This window comes from Eleutherodactylus coqui, chromosome 7 (assembly GCF_035609145.1).
Source record: "Eleutherodactylus coqui strain aEleCoq1 chromosome 7, aEleCoq1.hap1, whole genome shotgun sequence".
NCBI classification, from domain to species: domain Eukaryota; kingdom Metazoa; phylum Chordata; class Amphibia; order Anura; family Eleutherodactylidae; genus Eleutherodactylus; species Eleutherodactylus coqui.
The window spans coordinates 93,962,661-93,987,074 of NC_089843.1; the positions used below are offsets into that span (position 1 = coordinate 93,962,661).

Consider the following 24,414-nt stretch of genomic DNA (forward strand, 5'->3'; position numbering starts at 1 on the left):
CGGTCTTTTGTCCATTTACACGGGTTGGTGTGACGTATTAGTGGAAAAATACACCGCGGCCCGTAAATCCCTCGCTTGGCATAAATCCTTGGAATGACTTCTAATGCCTAAATAGCGGCACCCGTAAGCTCTTCCCTGTGTTGGACGCTGCTGAACTCCCTGCCCCTCCCTATTTCCCGGCTCCCATGGAAGCCTATGGGCGCCGACGGCGTATATCCGTCGAAAGTAGAACAATATTTTCCGGCAGCGTATAATTTCAGTTGCCAATTTCGATCGCGTATGTTTTATTTTTTCCGGCGCCATGTTTGTACACGGCTTAAAATCGCTCATCTGAATACATTGGAACCCACGGCCTCAGATGGTCGTGACTTTTGTCTGACGGAAAAAAACGCTTCTGTGAATAAAGTCTTCAAGTGCAACCTCGGTCGGCATAAAACGAACGTATTCACTTCACGGGTCCCTGCGCCCTCTGTATCAGTCAGTAAACATGCAGACAGACCGAAAGTGCGCCCCGCGTGAGCGTCCCTCAGACAAGTGTGCGCCATTCTGGGAGGAGAGAGAGTATTTTGTAGACTACAATGTCTCCCCTTCCCCAGGGGTTGTTCTGTGTGAGGTGTGCCAGCACTGCCATTCCTGTGTGTGACAGAGCAGGAGGCTGGCAATGCCATACTACCAGGGAGGGGCAGAGGCTGCTGCAGCCGCGGGAGGGGGAGGGGCGTGGGGCGGGGCCAGCACATAGACACAAACACTCACTCTGCCCTGCTGCATTGCCCGGGCTGTGGGCAGCAGACGGCGGGCATCGGCGCTGAGCTCCCCCTGCCCATGAAGAGGCCCCGGCTGTATGATGGCGCCGTCGGGCCCTAGCAGCTTGCGGAGGCGGTGCAGGAGGTGCCTGTACTGGATCCCGGTGCTCTTCATCTCCATCATCGTGTGCTGGTCCTACTACGCCTATGTCATCCAGCTGTGTCTAGGTGAGCCGCCGTGCCCCGTGCTGCCCCGCATCCCCCCTCCTGTCCCATAGGGATGCATGGAGCGGCTCATGGTGACCCTTTACCGCACACCGACTACCCAAAGTTTCCCCCGTCTGCCACCTCTGATGATGCGACTACATAGCGGCGGTATGGCGTTAAGTGCAGAACACTGTAAGATGCACTACAAGAACAGGGGCAATGCCACTGACCCCTAAGCTAGTCATGGGGCAATGCCACTGACCCCTAAGCTAGTCATGGGGCAATGCCACTGACCCCTAAGATAGTCATGGGGCAATGCCACTGACCCCTAAGATAGTCATGCCACTTGCAAAATAAAAAAGTTGCCTTAGGTTGGGGCGACCGGGAGACTTGTTGTTGTGCAACTATCCAGTTTTAACTCCCAAGCTCTGACTTGCATGCACTTACCGTAGTACCGTGCACCGCAGCAGTCCACTCGGGGGTTAAAGGGGGTTTCTGAGTTATAGATTATAGGTAAAAAAACTAAAACTCGGACCACCCCTTTAAGGGCTTCTTCAGACAACTGTATCCGGAAATGGCGTACACTTCAGCGCAACACATTTGCACCGTGAACGAATTTGATTTGCACGCGTATCGGCACATAGTACTGTACTTAATGCACACGCACGGCCTGTTCTCAAGCACACGAAACACCCCCGCCCTGATTGTAAGGGCTATTTAGCCTAATGAGGTGCAGATGTGTTCTGTGCTATACGGAATTGCGCAGTGCACTGGGCTATTGAGAGCGGAATCGCGCACCTCCCATAGAAATACGCAGAAAGATTAGGCAGGTCCTAGTTTTATGTGCGCAAAAAGCGTAAATGAGAATGAACCCGTTGGCATCAATGGGTGCTATTATTTGTGTATTGTGTGCGTATATTTTACACGCGCAAAAACGGTCTGAAGAAGCCATTAAACTGGAAAGTCGCGCTACAAGAGGTCTCCACGTAGCCCCAGTTTTATGTGTAACGAACGGAATGATGCTTGTGCGCCGGCGCTACTCCTGTAGTTGTACCCTTGTGGGATGCTAGCATGCAGCATGATGTGAAGTCAGATGCAGCGTCTATGGAATTATTCTCGTATGTTGAGACTCGCTTTATGTTAAAGTTGCTGCAAAATTCAACTTCCTGCAACTTTCAAAGCTATACACGTAATAGACTGCGGCAGAATGGTTGTCACACTGTCGTGCAACAACAGAAAGTTGTCGCAAGCTTAGTTAGGCTATGGTGCTAAAAAGTACTGTGACCAAGACAACCCTCCTGCAACTTAGACATGCATTAAAGGGAACCTGCCACCAACCATAAGCACCATAAACTAAGTTACGGAGCTTATAGTTTAGTCAATGTGCAGTCTGGGGAGCCTCTTTTCATACCACCCGGTACCCCCTTTCTGCTGTGTCTGCCAGTGAAGTCAGCGCTTGCAGGGTATTTTAAACAGAACGGTGGCACACGTTGATTTCTTCATACATGGATTAATTTACAGCAGCCAGAATGATATGGAAAGATAAAAAGAGCTCTTCAAGTTTTCATTGCCTCCTACAGATGTTTGAAGTGGGCGCCGTTAGTGGCACGACAGAAATCAAGACTAACTGAAGCACATCTCTGCTGCAGAGGCATTGATAACAGTGGATATGCCAGGACATGCCTGGAAAGAAGTGTCTACCGACTTGACATCTGCTTTATGACCAACGGCGCCCCCCGTTGAACATCTGTAAGATGCAATAAAAACTTGAAGAGTTCTATCTTTTCATGCCCTTCTGGCTGCTGTATGTCAGCTCATGTATGAAGAAATCAACTTTACTTTTACAACATTCTGCTTTCCTCCACTAGCCAAGTTAACAATAATAATAATCTTTATTTGTATAGCACTAACATATTCCGCAGTGCTTACATAGACAGGGGGGATAGAGAGAGACAAAAGTACAAACATTACAGAACCACGGTTACATAGTAATCAGTTGATGGAAACAATAAGGGTGAGGGTCCTGCTCCAATGAGCTTACATGCTACAAGTAATGGGGTGATACAGAAGGTAAAGGGCTGGAGATGTGCACAGTATGGCGGGGTGGAGAGTGAGGGGTGATATACACATAGACAATGGTCAGACATTTAGCCGTGTGGTGGCTGAAACGGTGTGACTGCAGGAGCGGTTTATGGTGGCTAGCAGGGATTGCAGTCAGTAGGTCAGGGAGCATGTTATCAGGCGGAGTACAGAGGGGTTTGTTTAGGGTATGTGATATGCCTCCCTGAAGAGGTGCGTTTTTAGAGCACGCCTGAAGTTCTGCGAGTCCTGGATTGCAGGGTTGCCTTTGGTAGTGCGTTCCAGAGGACTGGTGCTGCTCTGGAAAAGTCTTGGAGGCGGGAATGAGAAGTTCGAATTAAAGGGGCGCTCAATCTGGTTTCGTTAGCAGAATGGAGAGCCCGGGCTGGTTGATGGATTGAGATGAGGGAGGCGATATAGGGGGGCGCTGCACTGTGGAGGGCTTTGTGGATGAAGGTAGCGAGTTTAAATTGAATTCTGTATTTAACGGGCAGCCAGTGCAGTGACTGGCACAGGGCAGAGGCGTCCGAGTAGCGGCTGGACAGGAAGATGAGCCTGGCTGCGCATTCAGGATGGATTGGAGAGGGTAGAGTCTGGTGCAGGTAAGGCCGATCAGCAACGAGTTGCAATAATTGAGCCATGACTGGATGAGGGCAACAGTAAGCGTGTTTAGCGTGTCTTCTGTGAGAAAAGAGCGGATTCTTGTGATGTTCTTGCAGCTGACATGTTCGGGCCAGAGATTGGATGTAGGGGGTAAATGATAGATCAGAGTCGAATGTGACTCCAAGGCAGCGGGCATGCTGTCTGGGAGTTATGATTGCGCCACACACTGATATGAAGATGTCAGGATGAGGTCGGTTAGTGGGGTTAGGCTAACTTCACACGGGCGAGGGCAATATCGGGCCATGAATCCCGCCCCAAAATCACGCTCGCTATCCATGTGAAATTCCCCACGATGCGAGGCCTTTTTCATGTGATAACAGCCTCACACCACTTTTGGGGTGCAGAGAACCTCGGCCGCGGCTGACAGCTGAGTTTTTCCCATTGATTTCATTGAGACACCTCGCATCGCATCGCTTGCACTTTGCACATGGTGCGATGCTGCCGCCAGTCCCATGGGCGATGCGAGAGCAAACAGCAAGATAGAACATGCCGCAATTTGTTTCCCGCATTGCATCGCAGTGCCATATGGGAAAACATTGCTCATGTGTATGACCCCATTCAGAAGAACGGGGTTCATATTTGTGCGACATTTGTGATGGAAGCCGGACGGACCCCCTTATAGTCAGTGGGGTCTGTCTGATGCCACTTGGTTCCTTCATAGAACAGATCTGTTTCCGACAGGGATTTCATTTTCCTGCTGACATGATGGAAAAGGAAAATGGAAACCTGCGGTGCAGATGTGAACAGAGTCTTATAAAGTAGCAGGATGCCAAAAGATGGCTGAAGACTTGATGTGAAGGTTTGACGAGTTCTCCATTGCTCATCTATGCACCCTGTATTTCAGTCAACTACAGTAATAGGAGTGGCAGCTGGAGGGCAGTGCCAGCTGCTGTGCCCCACTGCTCAGTGGTACGACATGGGAATATTTGGAGTTATTCTCCCTGTACCATACGTAGGTCTCTTACAGCTTATGTTAGTGGTTTGTTGAACTCTGGTTGTATGGCTTATGAAGCTTTTGTCTATAGCATGCTGAAAATATCAATATACTGGCTTTGATATATATATATATGCAGTATTTCTACCATTATCCACCATATATATATATATATATATATATATATATATATATATATATATATATATATATATAATCTTTACATAGATCATGCAACTACTATACTGTAGACATGAGATGCACCCATTGGGGGCAATGTGTGTGTGATCTGTAGATCAGCCTCCTAGTCCTTTGGTCCCAGAGGAACATAATTGTCCTAACCAATCAGATAGCAGCTCTCATTTTATAGAGGCCTGTTGGAAAATAAAAGCAGCAACCTGATTGGCTGCTAGGTAGAACCCTTAATTGTCATTCGTCATGTAAGGCCACCTGCACACGGGCGGGTCAAACCCCACATCTGGGATTCCGGTGACCCCAGCATACCTCTCCGTCGTCTTCTCCTCTGCTGCCGATGTGCCGGCTGACGTACCAGTGCACATGCGCAGTACAGAGGACGCCATGCCGTCGCTACGGCGATGACGCAGCTCCTGTGCGAGATGGACGGCTTCAATGGAAGCCGGCCGTGCTTAGCCCGCACAAAATCGCAGTATTCTGCGATTTCTCCTCTGCAATCGCTCGTGGACAGGAAATCGCATTTTGCCGTAGCATGCTATGGGCTGGATGTGCTGCAGAATCCGGAGGCGGAATCCCGCAATGCAAATCCGCCCGTGTGCAGGCAGCCTAAGGGCTATGCTATGGAAAGCGCGGAGCTTTCACAGCGATCCTTCGCTCACGGCCGGCAAACCGCAGCATGCTGCGAATTGCACGATTCTCCGTGGTGAGCGTATCTGTCAGATAGGCTCACCGCAGAGACCCGTCAACTAGCTCCTGCTTCCCGCCGGCGGCTCCCGCTCGCCCGTGGACAGGCAGCCTCAGTCGCTCCCAGGTTATATAAGTCGGTTAGTATCACCTTGGTTAGTTATTCCTTTCTATCTGATACTTCCTGCTGTCCTTCTCCTCTGGGTGTTGGGTCATGTCGCTCTGACCACCTGAGAGTTACTTGGCATTTCCTCTACATGTAAACATACCTGCGCTAAAAGGAAATCTGTTTTGGTTGCTAGGGGCAACAAAGACAGATTTGCCATTACACAGCTTTCATAAGAGTGTGGTGATGGGATTAGAGGGGGTCTACTTTTCCGTGGCCCACCCCGGATTTCTCGTAAGTGAAGCGGACAGGATTAGGCCATGCGATGAGGTTTATCACGCGGACCATCGATCTTTGTGAAAAAATCCAACAATGTGCATGTCCTCATAGACCTATAAGGGGCTGTGTGCGGTCCATGGATCACCCAAAATACACGAGTGTGCGGGGGTCTTAGAGGAGGAGATTCGGACAGCTTGGAAGGTGATCCGGAGCAAAGGCAACAATAGCAGGGATTGCCTGAGCCCGGCCGGCTCCATCTTAGATATAAGGCGCAAAATCTGATTGTGTCAGATACAAATCCACAGTTGTGGCCCGATTTGGGTAAAATTTTGCATGAGCGTTCCCCAGCACCAGGCGATGAATTCTGGCGTAATTTAAAATTGAAAACTCATGACTTACCCTGTAATTTTTGTTGCCAGTAGCAACCAATCAGAGCTCAGCTTTCATTTCTTACACAACTGAGGTAAAATGAAAGCTGTGCTGTGATTGGATGCTATTTCTAATACCGCTGAGGTAAAATGAAAGCTGCACTGTGATTGGTTGCTATTCCTTATACTGCTGAGGTAAAAGGAAAGCTGTGCTGTGATTGGTTGCTATTTCTAATACCGCTGAGGTAACATGTAAGCTGCACTATGATTGGTTGCTATTTCTTATACTGCTGAGGTAAAATGAAAGCTGCGCTGTGGTTGGTTGCTATTTCTTATACTGCTGAGGTAAAATGAAAGCTGCGCAGTGATTGGTTGCTATTTTTTATACTGCAGAGGTAAAAAGAAAGCTGCGCTGTGATTGGTTGCTATTTCTTATACTGCTGAGGTAACATGTAAGCTGCGCTGTCATTGGTTGCTGTTTCTTATATTTCTGAGGTAAAATGAAAGCTGCGCTGTGATTGGTTGTTATTTCTTATACTGCTGAGGTAACGTGAAAGCTGCGCTGTGATTGCTTGTTATTTCTTATACTGCTGAGGTAAAATGAAAGCTGCGCTGTGATTGGTTGCTATTTCTTATAATGCTGAGGTATAATAAAAGCTGTGCTGTGATTGGTTGCTATTTCTTATAATGCTGAGATAAAATGAAAGCTGCGCTGTGATTGGTTGCTATAGGCAACACAGATTTTCTTTTGGACAGCTTCCATAACAGTGCGGTGCGGGGCTCATTTTTGTGGCCACTTTGTATATTCCAGGACCGCTAGTCATAAAACACACTGGCATATCTTCTACTATTTTCTATACCACCATATGGTTCTTACATGAGGCCATATTCTCCACTAGAAGGATTGCCCCGTGATGCAGCGTGCATGGAGTATGCCGTGTTATCTTGTCCTGCCTATCCTTATAGAATCTGTGTACCACTGGGTGATGTCAGGGGAACACGGGTGTAAAGTGTTGGCGCATAAACGGCAAATTTACCATGTACAGCTACAAACGGACCTGGATAAGCTGGGGGCTTGGGCAGAAAAATGGCAAATGAAGTTCAATGTTGATAAATGTAAGGTTATGCACATGGGCAGGAGAAATGGGTGTCACCAATATACACTAAATGGGGTACTGCTAGGGAAAAGTGAGATGGAAAAAGACCTGGGGGTACTAGTGGATTGTAGACTAAACTGGAGCAATCAATGCCAGTCAGCTGCTGCAAAGGCAAATAAAGTCTTGGAGTGCATTAAAAGAGGTATAGGGGCGAAGGACGAGAACATTATTCTATCGCTATATAAGGCACTTGTCAGGCCTCACATGGAATACTGCGCACAATTCTGGACACCGGTGCTGAGGAAGATGTTACAGTACTGGAGGGGGTTCAAAGAAGGGCAACTAAACTAATACATGGAATGATGGGAGTGGAATACCCAGAGAGGCTGTCCAAATTGGGACTATTTAGAAGGCTAAGGGGTGATCAAATAACTACGTATAAATACATGAGGGGACAATACAAGGATCTCTCCCAGGATCTGTTTATACCCAGGACTGCGACGGTAACAAGAGGGCATCCGCTACGTCTAGAGGAAAGCAGGTTTTATCACCAACATAGAAAGGGGTTCTTTACTGTTAGAGCAGTTAGACTGTGGAACTCTCTGCCTGAGGACGTAGTGATGGCAAAATCCTTAGAGGAGTTTAAAAGGGGACTTGATGTCTTTCTGGAGAGGAAGGATATTATAGGCTATAAATCTAAGATTATTTGTTAATCCGGGTATACAGGCAGGTAGGAACTATTAGGGGTTGATCCAGGGAACAGTCTGATTGCCATTAGGGAGTCGGGAAGGAATTTTTTCCCCAAAAAGGGCTAATTGGCTTCTGCTCTTGGTTTTTTTTTGCTTTCCTCTGGATCAACACAGGAGGCTACACAGGCTGGACTAGATGGACATTGTCTTCATTCGGCCTAACGAACTATGTTACTATGTTACCAATCCTGTATATAACACCGCCATTTATATGAACACACAAGTCTTGGCCTCCGTCTACACTGATGTTGTGACGCTCCATCAGGCTATTCTGTGCAGCATTCTTACCATCAATAATGTTGACACCTTACAGACCCGATTAAAGTCCTAGCGGTCCACCGATAAGTGCTTAGATATGTGGACAATGGGTCTGTCCCATCTTGATGGCTTATGTTGTAGGGGGGTGACATGATTCTAGTGGGAACCGACTTCGTATTGGAAATATAAAGCAAATTCTAAACTTCGCTTTCCAGAATGAAGTACATTGAAGTTGTGTGAATAGGCCGTTAGCATAGTGCGACATTTAGGGTGCCTTCACAAGGGGCGCAATATTCTGCAGGACGCTGCATAATATATTCCACTGTCGAAAAGTGGATTTTGACTTGATGGCAGAATTCTTCCACTTTCAGCTCTGCATATAACGGCTTATTCAGACGTAAAAAAGCCACACATAAAACGCGAATATGCGATTCATTGCATTTCAATGGCTTCATTAAGAGGAACGTGTTTTTTCCGTGCAAAATATTTGCGTGAGAAAAAAATAGGACCTGCTCTATCTTTTTCAGCCGTCATCTTTATACGCTGCGTGACAGGATAGGTCTAGCCCTATCTTTAGCTGTAATACGCTGCTAGCTACCATAGACTTCTATGGCAGCTGGAAATAAAGGGAGGGGAGGGAGTTACCCTGCGTAGAACACTGGGAAAAGAAGAGGGCTGGCCGTAATTAGGCATTGATTGTCATTCCGAGCATTTTGTAGCGATCGTTGGTTGCCATCACTTCAGCGTGTTTTTTACAGTCATGCAGCAGCGCCCGATGTCAATGGCTTTAAATACACCAATTAAGATCAGGACTCGAGCGGGTCAAAAATTAATTCATGCGAATATACAGTGCATAGCAGCGAACGTATAAACGCATGCTGTCACATGAAGGAGCTTTTAATCCATGTTAGACATGTGGATAATAGTGCAGATTTTTCGATAGTGTCTTGTAGAATATTCTTTCATATGTAAAATAGCCCTTAAAGGGAACCTGTCACGTCCCCACAGCACTATAAACTAAGTCAGCGGTTCCCAAACTGTGAGCGACTGTCAGAGGCTCCGACCGAGGGTCTCCCTGGTGAGCAGCCAACTGCTGGCTGCTTACCACTGTAGTGATTAGCAGTGGGGTGTCACAGCTTCCCGCCGGTAATCGTGCTGCGATGCTGATCCCGGTGCACACTCTGACGTCAGTGTGCACCCGGGATCCTCCTCCCATGAGTCCTCTCCTCCTCAGATCCATAGGAGAGGACCAAGTAGGAAACGTTCCGGATGCACACACTGCTGTCAGTGTGCACCCAGGATCAGCACCGAGAAGAGCAGGAGCGGCGCTGACTACAAGGAGGAGGTAAGTTTGTGGCTTAGGGGGGAGGGGGCTATTATTACTGGAGCTACTGTGGGGTTAATGTTACTGAGGCATTTAATATTATTACTGTGACTACTGTGGGGGTCAATATTACTACTCAGGCCACTGTGAGGGTCACTTACTACTGAGGCCACTGTGGGGTTCACTATTACTACTGGGACCATTGTGGTGGTCACTATTACTACTAGGGCCATTGTGGGGGTCACTATTACTACTGGGGCCACTATGGAGGTCACTATTACTACTGAGGACACTATGGGGGACCCTAATACTACTGGGACAGCAATGAGGGACGCTATTACTACTGGGGCCGCAATAGGGGACACTATTACTACTGAGGCCACAATAGGAGTCACTATTACTACTGCGGCCAATATAGGGGACGCTACTACTACTGGGGCCACCAATATAGGGGGTCACTATTACGGTATTATTGTATCTTGACGCCACCAGGAAGGCCTGGTGGAGCCAAGATTGACAGGGGGGGGTGACCCCCGCCCCGCTGTTTCTGATTGGCTGCCGAGGTGGTTAGGCTGCAGGTCCTGGAAGCCCACTAATGATAAGCTGGAGCAAACCCCCTGACAGTGGAAGCACACCCCGGCCTCACTAACCATTTCCACCAGCAAGGGGCTTCCCCTGCGGGGGCCCAGAGGGCGGAACCCCCATAAGTGTTGCAGTGCATGTTCAGCAGCAGCGAGGCACAATTTCCCCACAACGGCCTTCCCGGTGCCTCTACCGCAGAATCGTGTCCCCTCTCACCTCCCTTTCCTTCATTGGCAAATTTGCGTCCTAAGGAACGGCCGTCAGAGACCACTAAAGCGGCGGCCGGCACTGCGCTGCCAGCGGGTTGCTGGGACGCAGCAGAGCCGTCAGCAGGACCGGAGGCGTCAGCTCTTAAGCTGCACATGTAAAGGGGGTGGGCTGCTCCGCTCACACTCCTGCCTGCAGCCTGTGGATTGATTTGTGCCGGGCCTGCAGCCTTAGGCTGAAGCTTTTACTCTGATCCTTACATTTTTTGCTGTGAATGTTGCCATGTTACATGCCAGCATTTACAGCTCATAATGTACACCTAATAAGCAAAGTAACCTTCTGGCTAGGGCTGCAGGGCCAGCACAAATCAATGCACACTGTGCTGGTAGGACCTTCCACACTTGACCCTATCGGGAGCTGGGGGTGTGAGAGGGGCGTTCCTCCTGTCAAACCCCTAGTTTCCGGTGGCGTCAAGGTACAATAGTACCCACTATTACTACACAGGGTGGATTTGCTGCGGAATTCACAGTAGCTGTAGCAGCAAAGTGGATGAAATTTTAAAAATTTCATCCACGCGCTGTGAAAAAAATCTATACAAAACCCGTGTAGATATTGACATGGTGCTGGAATTAATTCCGCATTATGTTAATTGTTAATATAATGTATATCAATAGCCCATCCACTGACTGCTCCAGCGTTACTCCCTGTTTTTTTCTTTTTAAGTGGCCCTGTCCTTTTTTATAACAACGGAGCTAAAAATGATGTTGTGATAAGCCACGCCCCTAGCCCCTCCCCTGACCACACCTTGGGGCTCCATAGCTGAAAATGTTTGGGAACCACTAAGTAATGGTGCTGTTAGGGGAGATGACAGGGAGTCGGGAGATGGTTTTTTTAATATTCACCAGCTCCCGTAATCCAGTTCCACAAAAATGTGCCTCTTTTCATGTTCCTGTGTGCGCCCGCTCTCCCACACACTTGTACAGGAGAGGGGGGCACGGGAATCGGAAAAGAGTGACAGGCTGGATCGCGGGAGCCGGTGAGTATAAAAAATACATCACCTGGCGCCCCGTCACCTGCCCTAGCAGCACTATAACTTAGTTTATGGTGTTGTGGGGACATGACAGGAGATGCAGCCTTCAGAGTCACTATGAAAATGACATTCTCTAGTCATCCATTAATTCCAGGGTCACTCAGTTTTTTGTAACTGGCTTCCATTAAGATAAAATATTCTGTTGTTAAGGATTCTTCATTGTTGTATAATCTTAAAACATTTATCTGCAATTCAGTGACAGGAAGCGGTAGAAATGCTGTAATATTAATGTGCTGGGCTGAAAACCATGAAAGTTTGGATATAGTGTATTTATAGTGTACGATGCCAGAGCATTCTGTACACAACGTTACGTCATATGAGATGCATCAAGTAACAGAAATGGAAATTATAGCTTGGAGACAAGTTATTTCTACGTGACCAGACACTTTGTTACAGCCACCAGTACTGTACAGCTAGTTCTTCATGCTTAGTTTCCCAACATCTACATTTTTACCCTATGGGTACTTACAGCAGCTGTGATAATGCATTTTGCACAGCTTCATGCTAACTCAGTTGTATGGGCATTGCCACAGGTTAGCTTTGTTATGTAGACCCTCGGGCACCTAAAAGATATGCCAAGGCGAACACAGCTAGCAACATATTCATATTGCTAAAAGTTGGAGACATGCACTTAGCACTCATCAAATCTTCTGGAATGTCAGTTTTTTAAAACTTTAGTTGCACTTTAACATGCAATGACCATTTAAAAATGATAATGTTACTTTATGCTTTCAATGAGATTGTTAATAGGTGAAGAGGATAAGACCCCCGCAATCGCTAAAAGGAACAGGCAAGAAGTGCCCATCTTAGAGCAGTGTATGGGCTCCATAGAGAGTATATGGGGACTGCACTGATTGCTGATGACAGCAAATGGCACTAAAGTGTTACATCTGAGCTGGACCCCAAACACCCCGTCTAGATTGGATGTAATTAGTTGTTCAAGAAAGACGTTTATTTATACAATTAAGCAGAGAACACAATATATTAATAACAAAAGGAAACCCAGGAACCTGGGGTGACCTTGATTCTCACTAGATGGAAAACAGATAGTATTAGGTACAGAGAATAACAAGAAATACTGTTTAGATGGAAGCTAGCACACAATGAACCGGATGATATATAATCACAATATAGTCAGGGATAAGATGCCACAACACCTCAGAATATCATTTACACTAAACAGACTTATCTGACAGTGGTTCAGGACCAGAGCTGACAACGTAACCATAAACACCATCAGACTAGATGTATAACCAGCGTCCTCCATGAGGAGGAGTCAGAATAATTGTATACAGGCAGGCACTGATTGGCCGGCTGAGACACACGCCTCTCAGCCAACCAATCCATCCACACTCCGGCAGAGAAGTGTTCATGTCGGCGCCCAGTGCTGAAATGACAGTGAGCATACATCAGCATGTGTATCCCTTGCACTAGATCTGACGCCATGATGTCACCCCGATGCTAATCTGACATAGCCGGCGAGCCGTGATGTAAAAGCTTTTATTTGGGACTATATTTAGGGATTATGTCTTTATTTAAATTGTACCTGAGTTTTCAACAAGTTTGCTAAAATATACCAGGTTCCCTTTACCCACTCATTTGCTACTGTTTACACCCTGTTTTTTTTCTAAATGTGGTTTCACACAAGCGATAAAATTTGAGGTTTTCTGCGATTTCCGCCTGCTGCGATAGTTACTTAAAAAGTAGATTATGAAACCAATGATTGTCAATGGTTTCTTTCCCACTTGCGATGTTTTCACTGATGCGATGTTCAGAGATGAAAAATCGTGGTATGTGCTATCTTTCTGCGTTTCACGATTTTTTAAAAATCTCCCATTGTATACTATGGATCCTGCATTTTATCGCATCGCAATGCTTTAAACGCGCGCTGCAATGCGATTTTAACAGTAGAAACACTTTTGACTTTAACGATAAAAAACCACGCGTTTTATCGCAGGTGGCAGCGATGCGATGTGAGATTATTCTCCCAAAAAAGCATCGCTGACGCTCACAAAACGCAGTGCATAAAACATGCGATTTTACCGTGATTTTCTCGTAGCAAAAATGCGATCGCCCGTGTGGAATTATCCTAAGGTTGCTTTCACACAGCCGTGGAAATCACGTAACGCACAAATCCCGCCGAATTTGAACCCCCATTCTTCTGAATGCGGTCCTATGCACGAGCAATTTCTTTCCACCGCATCGCGGTGCAGGAAAAACATCGCGGCATGTCCTATGTTTGGGCGTTCCTTCGGAACGCCTCGCCAATTGTTTTCAATGAGGCTGGCAAAAACATTGCACGGCGTGCGGGGTGCATGTGAGTGTGATGCGAGGTTTCCCATTGATCGCTACTTCCCTGAAGTGATGTGAGACGTTTTTGATACAAAAACTCCTCGCATCCGCGGGAAAATTCTCACTTCATAGCCCGTTATCGGGCCGAGTTTGACGGCCTGATATCAGACTCAACCGTGTGAAATTAGCCTCTGGGTGCTTTTACATTTGCGCTGGGAATTCCGCTTTCCTACATCCCCGAACAGTGATGGTTGGAAACCGTATTTGACAGCTGCCCAACTTTTGGAGGGAAAAAAAGGCGCTGCATGTGGAGGTTCCGACACAGATGTGAAACCACCCTGTGTTCCGATTTTCAGGTAGTCTTCCCCTTTTTTCTTCTGTCTGCAATCCACTTTCAGGGAGGGGCATGTCAATTACATTTTTTTCTAAATATATTTTATTTTTTAAACGTACAGCAAAAAAAATCCCCCAAACTTTCTTAATTATTTGGTATCGTTCTAATCGTACTAACCCATAGAATAAAGTTATCATGTCAATTTGGCGCATTACGCAGTAGAAACAAGATCACCTCAAGATGTCGGAATTCCGCTTTTTTTCCATTTCACAGTACTTAGGAGTTTTTTACATTTTTCAGTACATTATACGGTACATTAAATTAAAAAATGCAACACGTCCTGTAAAAAACAAGCCTTCAGACATTGACGTTGATGGATAAATAAAACGTTTGTTTTTTTTTAAAGTGGAGAGGATAAAAGGACAATGAAAAAAAAACAAAAACATTGCGTCATTAAGGGGTTAAAGTACTGCGCCCACACTTTTTGAGTTTAGCGCTAATCTTCATATTTACTAATCTATGTGGAAAGTCCGCTGCATTATCTCAAAAGCCTTGGCGCCCTCTTCGTGGGTCCGGTCTGTTATGTTGCCCGGCATGAAGGTTTCGGAAGGTTCTTGAGATGTTATAGATGTTGCAGACAATCCACGTAGTTCACTTCACCGTCTCCGAGAAGAACACTTTGATTTGTCTTGACCGGCCTCCTTCATGCTTTATTGATGTTTTGAGGCAGGAAAATGAGCGGGCTGCCTGAAGAGTTCTTGTTAGATCTATATAACTATTTCACAATACAGCCCAGCTTTAATTTCCTGCCGTTGCTCAAAGGCTTATTATATGCAGCAACTGACTCTCTTCTGTGGAAGGGAAGAAGAATGTCAGACTCACTGAAAAGCTTATGTTAACAAGGGTCTACAATGCCATAAGGTGCTGCTCCAGGAATATAAAACGATGCACAATTTACAGAACGCATGTAGCACTCACGCTCGCTAAAATGCACCCTGCTAAAAGTTGGTCTCAGAGAAATAATGTAAAGCGAGGGTTTAACCCTTTCCAATCCACTGCCTTACCTGTGAAGACATTATGATTTAAGCCTGTACAGCTCCGATGTTGGTAGACGTCCGTCGGGGTTCTCTTACTGTATATTGCCAACCTCTCTGCTGTCTGAGTCTAACCAACGTGTCACCTCATGCAGTACTGGCTTTAGCCAGCATATAGAGCCGTTATATAACAGCAGAAAAAAGTAAGCCCCCTAGGAAAACCAGGATACAAATTGGACTGGAAAGGGTTAAATTAGTGGCTACATTTGTAATGTAAATTTGCACTGATATTCCCATATAGGAAGATAAAAAAAACAAAAAACTTTTGTGCTGATGATGAAACTTTTCCTTCCCCCACCCCAATGGAGTGGATGCTCCCCTTATTTACAGCCCTGGGTGTAAACTACCCTTAGGATACTTGTGCATGGGCTGACCTGACAGTTGCCTGAGTAATTGCTCAAAAGAGCAATAACAGGCGACTGTAAAGAAAAGATCCCGCAGGGCAGGTGAGTGAGAAGGGCTCACTTGTTGTGGTCACTTGGTTTTCAACTCGCCCAAAAACCAAGCGGCTGTTGGCCCAAGTAACCAGGTAGTCGTTGGTCTATGGACAACTGTGTGTATACTCTGAATGTAGACGAGTGGCTGTTGGGAGAGCTCCGGCGCGCTCCGCTTCCATTCAGTTAGCAATTATCACTCTTGTGTGAAAGCACAGGAGTTATATTCGTTGGGACAATCCTGTGTTGTTCCGTCATTTCTGCGGTATTTACATTCTAGAACTAGGCATAGCTCTGGAAGGCTTTAGGTACAGTGAAGAGCAGCTGCCCCCTGCTGGCAGTAAGCCTATACAGCTATGCGGCTAAAGACAAGTCTTACTTAGCAGCGATCTTCAGTTGCATAGGCGCAGCAGTTCAGGAGCAATTTTCAACTAAAATCATGTGCAATTAGTTAAATAAATATATTGATAAAGGGCTTAACCCTTTCCAAACCAATTTGTATCCTGGTTTTCCTAGGGGGGTTACTCTGTTTCTGCTGTTATACAACAGCGCTATCTGCTGTCTAAAGCCAGTACTGCATGAGGTGACACGTTGGATAGGCTCCCACAGCAGAAAGGCTTGCAATATACAGTAAGAGAACCCCGATGGTCGTCTTCCAACATCGGAGCTGTACAGCCTTAAATCATAATGTCTTCAGAGGTCAGACAGTGGATTGGAAAGGGTTAAAATTGCTTCTATTTTACTTAAAAAAAATGAAAGTGCAGTTACTCCTGAAGGGTGCTTATACCCTTCAGACAGAAGCAACTTGAGGACGGTGAGGTTTGAGAGACGTATTCTTTTTACATTCCTGTGACATGTATTACCAACTGTTACTATAATATGAGGGGAGCAAAAATAGAAATCTTTAAAATAGAAGTAAGAGCCGGCCACGCGTTGGCTGATTGTTCTGTATTATAGGTTCTCGGTGAGATTGTGCTAATTTTTGAAGATGAGTGCTTCCACATAATTACACATCTAACCTTGCTGAAGTGACTAATCCAACATTTGTCCTGAAAATGTCGGATTACGCTCACAGCTGTGCTATGATTCAGGGTTTTATACAACATTGCACACTGTTAAACCTATAAAGCAGTTTTCCCTTTTTCCGTGTCTTTTCCCCAAGGTTGTTTTTTTTCTTTATTTAAATATAAGTTGGCATTTTATACATTGCTACATGTATTAGTCCAATTAATTGTACTCTTCCATTTAAAAAATGTGTACTTTAAAAAGATGCAGTTTTGAAAAATTTGAGAAAAGGGGTGAAAAGGGGACTGGAACGGGGAGTGGGTAGCAGTTGGCTCTGAATTTCTCCTTGATGCACTTGCTTTAATAAAGGGGTTTCCAATTGTAGACTACGGATGGCCTATCGTCAGGATAAGCAATCAATAGCAGATCAGCAGGGGCACTCGAGACGCCTACCACTCATCTGTTTGCTGAGCTGCTGCATTCAGGCACAGAGCGAATTTCTGCTGGAAGTAGACAACTCTATGCCTACTGCATTGGTTTGTTATTGTGGATGGAGGTACTATAGGTTGGGGACCTCTGATGATAAGAAAGACTTCTTTTAATCCCTTAGTGACGAAGGCTGTTTGTGCCTTAGTGACGGAGCCAAATTTTGGAAATCTGACATGTGTCACTTAACATATCATAACTCCGTGAAGGCTTTACATATCCAAGTGATTCTGACATTGTTTTTTCGCCACATGTTGTACTTCATTTAGGTGGTAAAAATAGACCCATAGAATTTGTGTATATTTATTAAAAACCCCAAAAATGGGGAAATTTTGAAAAAATTGTCATTTTTTAACGTTTTCAACTGTAATATCTCAAATATGTGCAAACATACCGTACAAATTTTTGCTCAGATATATATTTCCATCTGTTCACTTTATTCTGGACGCATGTTTGAAAAACTTTCGTTTTTTTTTAACCATTTAGGAGACGTACAAATTTAACATTACTTATCAACATTTTGAGGAACACTTTATTTTCCGGCACCAAGCCAAGATTGTAAATTCTCATAGGTGTCAGAATTATAGATAACCCCACAAATGACCCCATTTTAAAAACTACACCCCTTAGTGTATTTACTGAGGGGGGTCAGGAGTATTTTGACCCCACAGTTTCTTTTCAGGAATTAATGCAATTTAGAGTAAAAAAAATAAAATTTCATATTTTTGCAAATACGTAATTTTTAACACAGAATTTTTTTCTATAGTGCACATGAAAACGAGGATTTACACCTCAAAATGCATACCCCCGTTTGTCCTGTTTTCAGAAACATACCCATTGTGGCCCTAATCTTCTGTCCGTATGTACAACGGGGCCAAAACCGAAAGGAGCAGCCAGTGGCTTTCAGATCAGACATTTTGCTTGAAGGCGTTTTAGGCCCCATTGGTCACTTGTAGACGCCTCGAGCGGCCAAAACGATAGAGAACCCCTACAAATGACCTCATTTTGGAAACTAGACCTCTTAGCGCATTAATCTAGGGGTGTACTGCAAATTTTTACTCAACAGTTTTTGAATGAAGCAAAGCAAAGCAGAAGGAAAAAATTACGATTTTTGTTTTTTTTATCAATTATGTGATTTTAAAAACATTTTTTTTTGGACAGCAGACATATAAATGGCGGCTTTCACCCAAAAATGGATACCCCCGTTTGTCCCGTGTTCAGAAACATACCCATTGTGGGCCTAATCTTCTGTCCGTATGCACAAAGGGGCCCAAACTGGAAGGAGCAGCGGGTGGTTTTCTGAACAGACATTTTGGTTGAAGGTGTTTCAGGCCCCATTGCCCACTTGTAGACCCCGTGAGTGACCAAAACGACAGAGGACCCCCACAAATGACCCCATTTTAAAAACTAGACCCCTTAACGCATTCATCTAGCGGTGTACTGCGTATTTTGACCCCACCGGTTTTAAACGAATTGAAGCAAAGCAGAAGGAAAAAATTACGATTTTTGTTTTTTTGGCAATTATGTAATTTTAAAAATAGTTTTTTTTGTACAGCATACATAGGAATGAAGACGTTCAGCCCAAAATGTATACCCCCATTTGTCCCGTGTTCAGAAACATATGCATTGTGGCCCTAATCTTCTGTCTGGATGCACAACGGGGCCCAAACTGAACGGAGCGTCAAACTTTAACTGTCTTTTGACTTTTACGTGACCGCCATTATCCATTGGATAATGGCGATTACGTGACCGAAGACCACTCACCGCGGCCCCCCGTGACATCTCTAAGCTCTTGGCTACCTTTAGTAGCCAGGAGCAAGGAGATTTTAAATTTTCTCTTGCCCTCCCCAGCTTCTGCGCTTGCATCCACCATTTTGGCGACGGGCGCATGCGGCAAAACTGGGGGAAGGTCCGTGGATAAGGATCCCGTCAGGGAACCTCGCTGGTGGCCTTATTTAAGTAATTTCACCTCCCCTCACGGATCCGATCCGTGATGGGAGGTGAAAATTGAGCTTTTTTTAACTTTTACGTGATCGCCGTTATCCATTGGATAACGGCGATCACGTGACTGGGAAACGCGTACTGTGGCCGCCCATGAAATCTCCAGGCTCTTGGCTACATTTAGTAGCCAGGTGCGGGGAGATTTTAAATTACCGCGCCAATCTGCGGCTTTTGCGCCTGCGTCCGCCATTTTGGCGACGGACGCGTGCGCAAAAGCCGGGCAAGGTCCGCGGATAAATCTGGGGGCTTAAGGTACCTAATTTCATCTTCCCTCATGGATATGATCCATGAGGGGAGATGAAACAAACTTTTTATCTTCTTTTTTTTACACTTTTTAAACTTTTTTTTTACTTTTACATGATCGCTGCTATCCATTGGATAGCAGTGATCATGTGACCAGGAACCGCATACAGCGGCTTCCGGTGACAGCTCCCTGCTCTCGGCTACTCATTCTAGCCGGGAGCAGGGAGTTTTTAAATTTCCCGGGCCTCCCGGCTCTCTGCGCATGCGCGTGGCGTAATTTGTCTGGCGCGCATGCGCAGACGCCGGCGGCAGTGCCGGGGAGAAGACCGAAGGATCCGGACGCTGTGGAGGACCGGGGGTGAGTACTCTCAGCTCCCCTTACGGATTTGATCTGTAAGGGGAGCTGAAACTTTAATTTTTTAACTTTTCATTGAGTTTAAAAATTGGATAGGGCGAATTTGAACGAGAATCATTCAGGGTAAACATAACCAACCATTGAATGACAAACGAGAATTTGTTCTCTCCCCATTCATCGTTAATTTTATGCAGGCAGATAAATCGTTTATTCGTTGGCATGTTGTTACGTGTGAACAATGATCGTTTATTCATTTACCTTCACTGCTACAGTGAATGTGAATGATTTACGAGCTAACAAGTTATCTGCCTACGTAAACAAGCTGAAAGAGCGAACTCTGTAATCGTTCGCTTGTGCAAACGATTAATCACTACGTGTGAAAGTACTCTTAACAGTTCACTGACTGATCAGATTACATGTTGACAATAGATGTGTATGGAGAGAGTAGGGGTGAGGAGGACACACCAGATGAAACAAAAGCAGAGAGGCATACAGAGATGCTGCTGGAGCTAATAGTATGTGGTTTGCTGTCTCACAGCTACTAGAATCACCTCTACACTGCTCAGTACTTCTCTAGTATCTTCCATGCTGCTGCCTCTCTGTATATGAGAGATAGAGATAGGGAGCAGAAGCTCCTCTTCTCTATGTGTGCAGTATTTGAGAGACGTAGCGTCTAGTCTACACCCACCAACTCAGGGAAACTGAGAATTACAGATGGAGTCCTTGAGGGGAGAATTGGTGAAAATCCCAAGTTGCCAGAAATATCGTTATTCAGTTTATTCTGGAAAATTGGCTGAAAGCTCATGTACACCTTAAGCATTTTCACTATGGAAAATCAAGTTCAGCTATGAAAGGATCATCGCACTGAAGTGCATTTCCATTAGTTGGTCTATACTGCTTCTGGAGACATTCTGAGAACTCAGTGATGCCACACATGACTGGCAAGGCCTGTTACGTAGTGACTCTTCATTATATAATTATGGAAAAAACAGATAAAAGGCCCTGGCCACAGTTTAAGCAAATGTACAGTGCATCTACAATAACTGGCATCTTCTTTGTTAGCTATCTTTTCAGTAGCTCAGTAGACTTTAATGGTATCTCTTTATAATAAAGTGTCGGCAAAGTGGATGGACTTACAGATATCTCATCCACATGCGGCATAAAAATTGATCTGTGGTGTAGAAATTAGGTTATGCTTACATGGCAGATTCTGCTTCTATAACCACATTAGAAATCTCAGGCTAATGCTGAATTCAGACGAGTGTATATCGGCCACCCTTTTTTACGGCCAGCCGATTTACGCCACCATCTGATGCATTGGATTCCTTTCCTTTCCTTTAGATGGGGAAAATTGGAGTTTTGCCTTCCCCTGGATGAACATTGTGAGGGGGGGGGGGGGGGGTAAGAGGCTGAACTGGATGGACATATGTCTTTTTTCAGCCTAACATACTATGTTATTCTTCACGGACATCTGCAAATTCACAGAGCTAAATCCACATGTTGATCCACAGCAGAGATTTGTGGCTTGGGCGTGTATTTATGCTCCGGCTTTAGAGGCTGAATCCGCATGGAAAAATCCCCATGGAATCCCACGGTGTGAACAAACCCTTAGATCCTTAGCATTTGAATAAATGCTGCATCTGGGCCGCTGATTTGTTGTAGACTTTCTCAGTTGAATTCAGTGGGGAAGTCAAATTGAAATTGCTGCAAATTTTGTTGCAAATTTTATACCTGTGAATCTGCCCAAAATCATCAGTTAGGGACAAGATAACAAAGCTGTAAAATAGTAAAAAGGCCAAAAACATTATATTCCCCATTGCCATCTTCTCTCCGCTCCCCTGAAGAGACTTGCCTCTTCCCAACCAGTATATTTCGTTGGTCCCCATCAGCCTAATGGTGTGGATTGGCAGCTGCTGAATTCCCTGTGCATCTACTGATGAAAATCCAAACAGATTTTCCACAACAAATCCACCTCGTGCCAATTTACCGTTGGGCCTCTTTCACATGGCGGAATTTCGCCACAGATTTGGGCAAGGAACACTCTCTCAGATTCCGCTGGGAGATCCACATGTGTTAGCATTCTGTTGCATGCTATGAAAATTTCCACCATATTTTATCTTTCAAAGAGTTTTATTGGAATTAAACTTAAAGTTGGCAACACTGCCTCAAAGACCCCATGCAGGGGGATATAAGTATTTTTTGACAATGGAGTACAGAGCACCTATGCTTCAGACAGGCATGAATTATTGGTATTAATACAACAAAAGGGGGAGGGTAGGAAGAAAAAGAAGAAAAAGCTATGGGAAACTAGGTGATGCTGGGAGAGAGGGGAAAAAGTGTAGACAGGGGAAAGAAAACAAGAAGAAACGGAACAATGGACAGAGTACAGTTTTCAAATGCATGTTCAGAAAAATCGAAATCTCATCTTACATCACACTGAAAGAAGGGAACCAATCCCGATATCTCTCTCTCGTTGTTGTGTTATAGATTAGGGACTGCGTGTGGGTGTAGGGTTATCTTATTATTTTGGGGGCGTGTTTTTATCTTTTTTCTGCCTACAGTCTCACAAAGTAGTCTAGGCTCGGTACATTAGTGTAAACTACTCAGGGGCTCCATATCTTTTCAAATTGCAGGACTGTGTCTTGTCGTATAGCTATGAGTTTTTAGATTATTAGGGTTTTATAGATGCGGGTTGTTAGGAATTCGAGTGGGAGTGTTGGTTTGCGCCACTGCTGTGCTATCAAAATTCTTACTGACATTGTGATATATTGTAGTAGTTTGAAGGGGGCATTGCCCATTTCGGGTGGGCTCATTTCCAAACAGTAGTACAAACGGGTCGAGCCTGAGAGTCGTCCCAGTCACAGCGGTTATAAGGTGGGGGACCCTTTTCCAGAAGGCCTGTGCCACAGGCCATGACCACCAGATGTGGAGTTGAGAGCCCACGTCATTGCATCCTCGGAAGCACAAGTTAGGGGTCTCAGGGTAGGTCGCATTCAATCTCTCTGGAACTAGGTATGCCCTATGTAGGACTTTTATAGACGTTTCTGTCAAAGAGACTTGCCAGCTGTTTTTGCTTATGGTCTCACAGCAGTGATGCCAATGTTCTAGTGTTAGGGAGGAATGTAGATCATATTCCCACTGTTTCATGAAGGGAAGCTTGATGTCCTGTAATGATTTACTCAGCATATTGTTAAAATGGGAAAGAGTGCCTGGGTGTGTGGGCAGAATTTACACATGGCCTCCATGTGGATCATTTCAGTCTTGGTTGGGGAGGGTAGAATGGAGGACCAGTAGTGGAAGACTTGTATTTTTCTCCACCATTCCTGTGGGGGTGGCCTGTGTTGATTGGTGAAGGCGGAGATTGAAATCAGTTTGTCATGTATAAGGAAATCATACAGAGACGTCAAATTATTTGTTTTCCATCATGTAAATTGAGACGCGTCTAGGCCAGGGGGGAATTCTGGGTTGTGAAGTAGGGGGGTGAGTAGGGATGGGGTGTTTGTAGGGTTAAGCTTGAATCTGACTTGCCTCCATAATAGAATGGAGAAGAAGGTGAGGAGTGTGTTTGTTCTGAAACTGGACGGGAGAGGGGCTTTTGTCCAGAGTAGTGTTGGCCAAGTGTGGGGAGAACTGGGTTTCCTCAATGGAGGTCCACAATGGGGACTGGTGACCAGCATAGATGGGTGGGATCTGTGCTAAGTGGGCAGCTTTATAATATTTCAGGATGCAAGGGACTGAAAGGCCTCCGTATTTCTTATGCAGACACATTATGGATTTTGTGATTCTAGGTTGTTTATGTGCCCATATAAAGGCAAATATTTTTTTCTGGAATGCCCTGAGGTCTGAGGCTGGGACTGGGATGGGAAGGGTTCTGAACAGGTAGAGCAATTTAGGTAGTAGGGTCATTTTGATGCTATGGATACGACCAATCCATGAGAGATAAGGGCAATCCCATCTCTCTAGGTCTAATCCTAGTTGGCGGAAGAGTGGGTCGTAATTGCATTTGTATAGAGAGTCTAGTGTGTTTGTGAGCTTGATCCCCAGATAGGGTAGATAATGGCGTTGAGTTTTGAATTGAAAATTGGTTTCTGTTAGTTTTTGCGTGTTAATGGGGGTATTGCAGTGGAGGATTTCTGACTTTGTCTGATTGATTTTAAGTCCAGAGATGTTACTGAATTTTTTAAATAATTCGAGCAGGTTGGGTAGAGATGTTAGTGGTTTGGTTATGGTTAGGAGTAGGTCATCGGCAAACAAGCTTAGCTTGTTGTTGGTGGTGCCTACCTGTAATCCAGTGATGTTGGGGTTTTCTCGAATGGCAATTGCCAGTGGTTCCATTGCAAGCACGAATAGAGCGGGTGAAAGTGGGCAACCTTGGCGGGTGCCTCTTAGGATTTGTATAGGAGATGGCTGGGTCGATGGAATTTTGAGGTATGCTGTAGGTTTAGAGTAGAGCGCTGAGATTATTTTTAGAAATGGGCCAGTAAATCCCATTTTGTTAAGGACTAATTGGAGGTAGGGCCATGAAAGAGAGTCAAAAGCTTTCTCTATATCTAATGCCAATACCGACATGGGAGTTTTGGTATTTGCAATATGAATAAGGTTAAG

The 24,414-nt window shown here is 45.3% G+C and overlaps 1 protein-coding gene across 2 annotated transcripts in view; it reads left to right on the top strand.

The window, feature by feature from the left end:
• The first annotated feature begins 740 nt into the window (after positions 1-740).
• The window catches only part of ZDHHC2 (zinc finger DHHC-type palmitoyltransferase 2), a 94,656-nt gene continuing 70,982 nt past the window's right edge, over positions 741-24,414 (top strand). For both annotated transcript variants that reach the window (XM_066573381.1, XM_066573380.1), the window contains exon 1: positions 741-971. In XM_066573381.1, the coding sequence (XP_066429478.1) occupies positions 842-971 (130 nt within the window). In that variant the 5' untranslated portion in view covers positions 741-841. The remainder of the gene's footprint in view (positions 972-24,414) is intronic.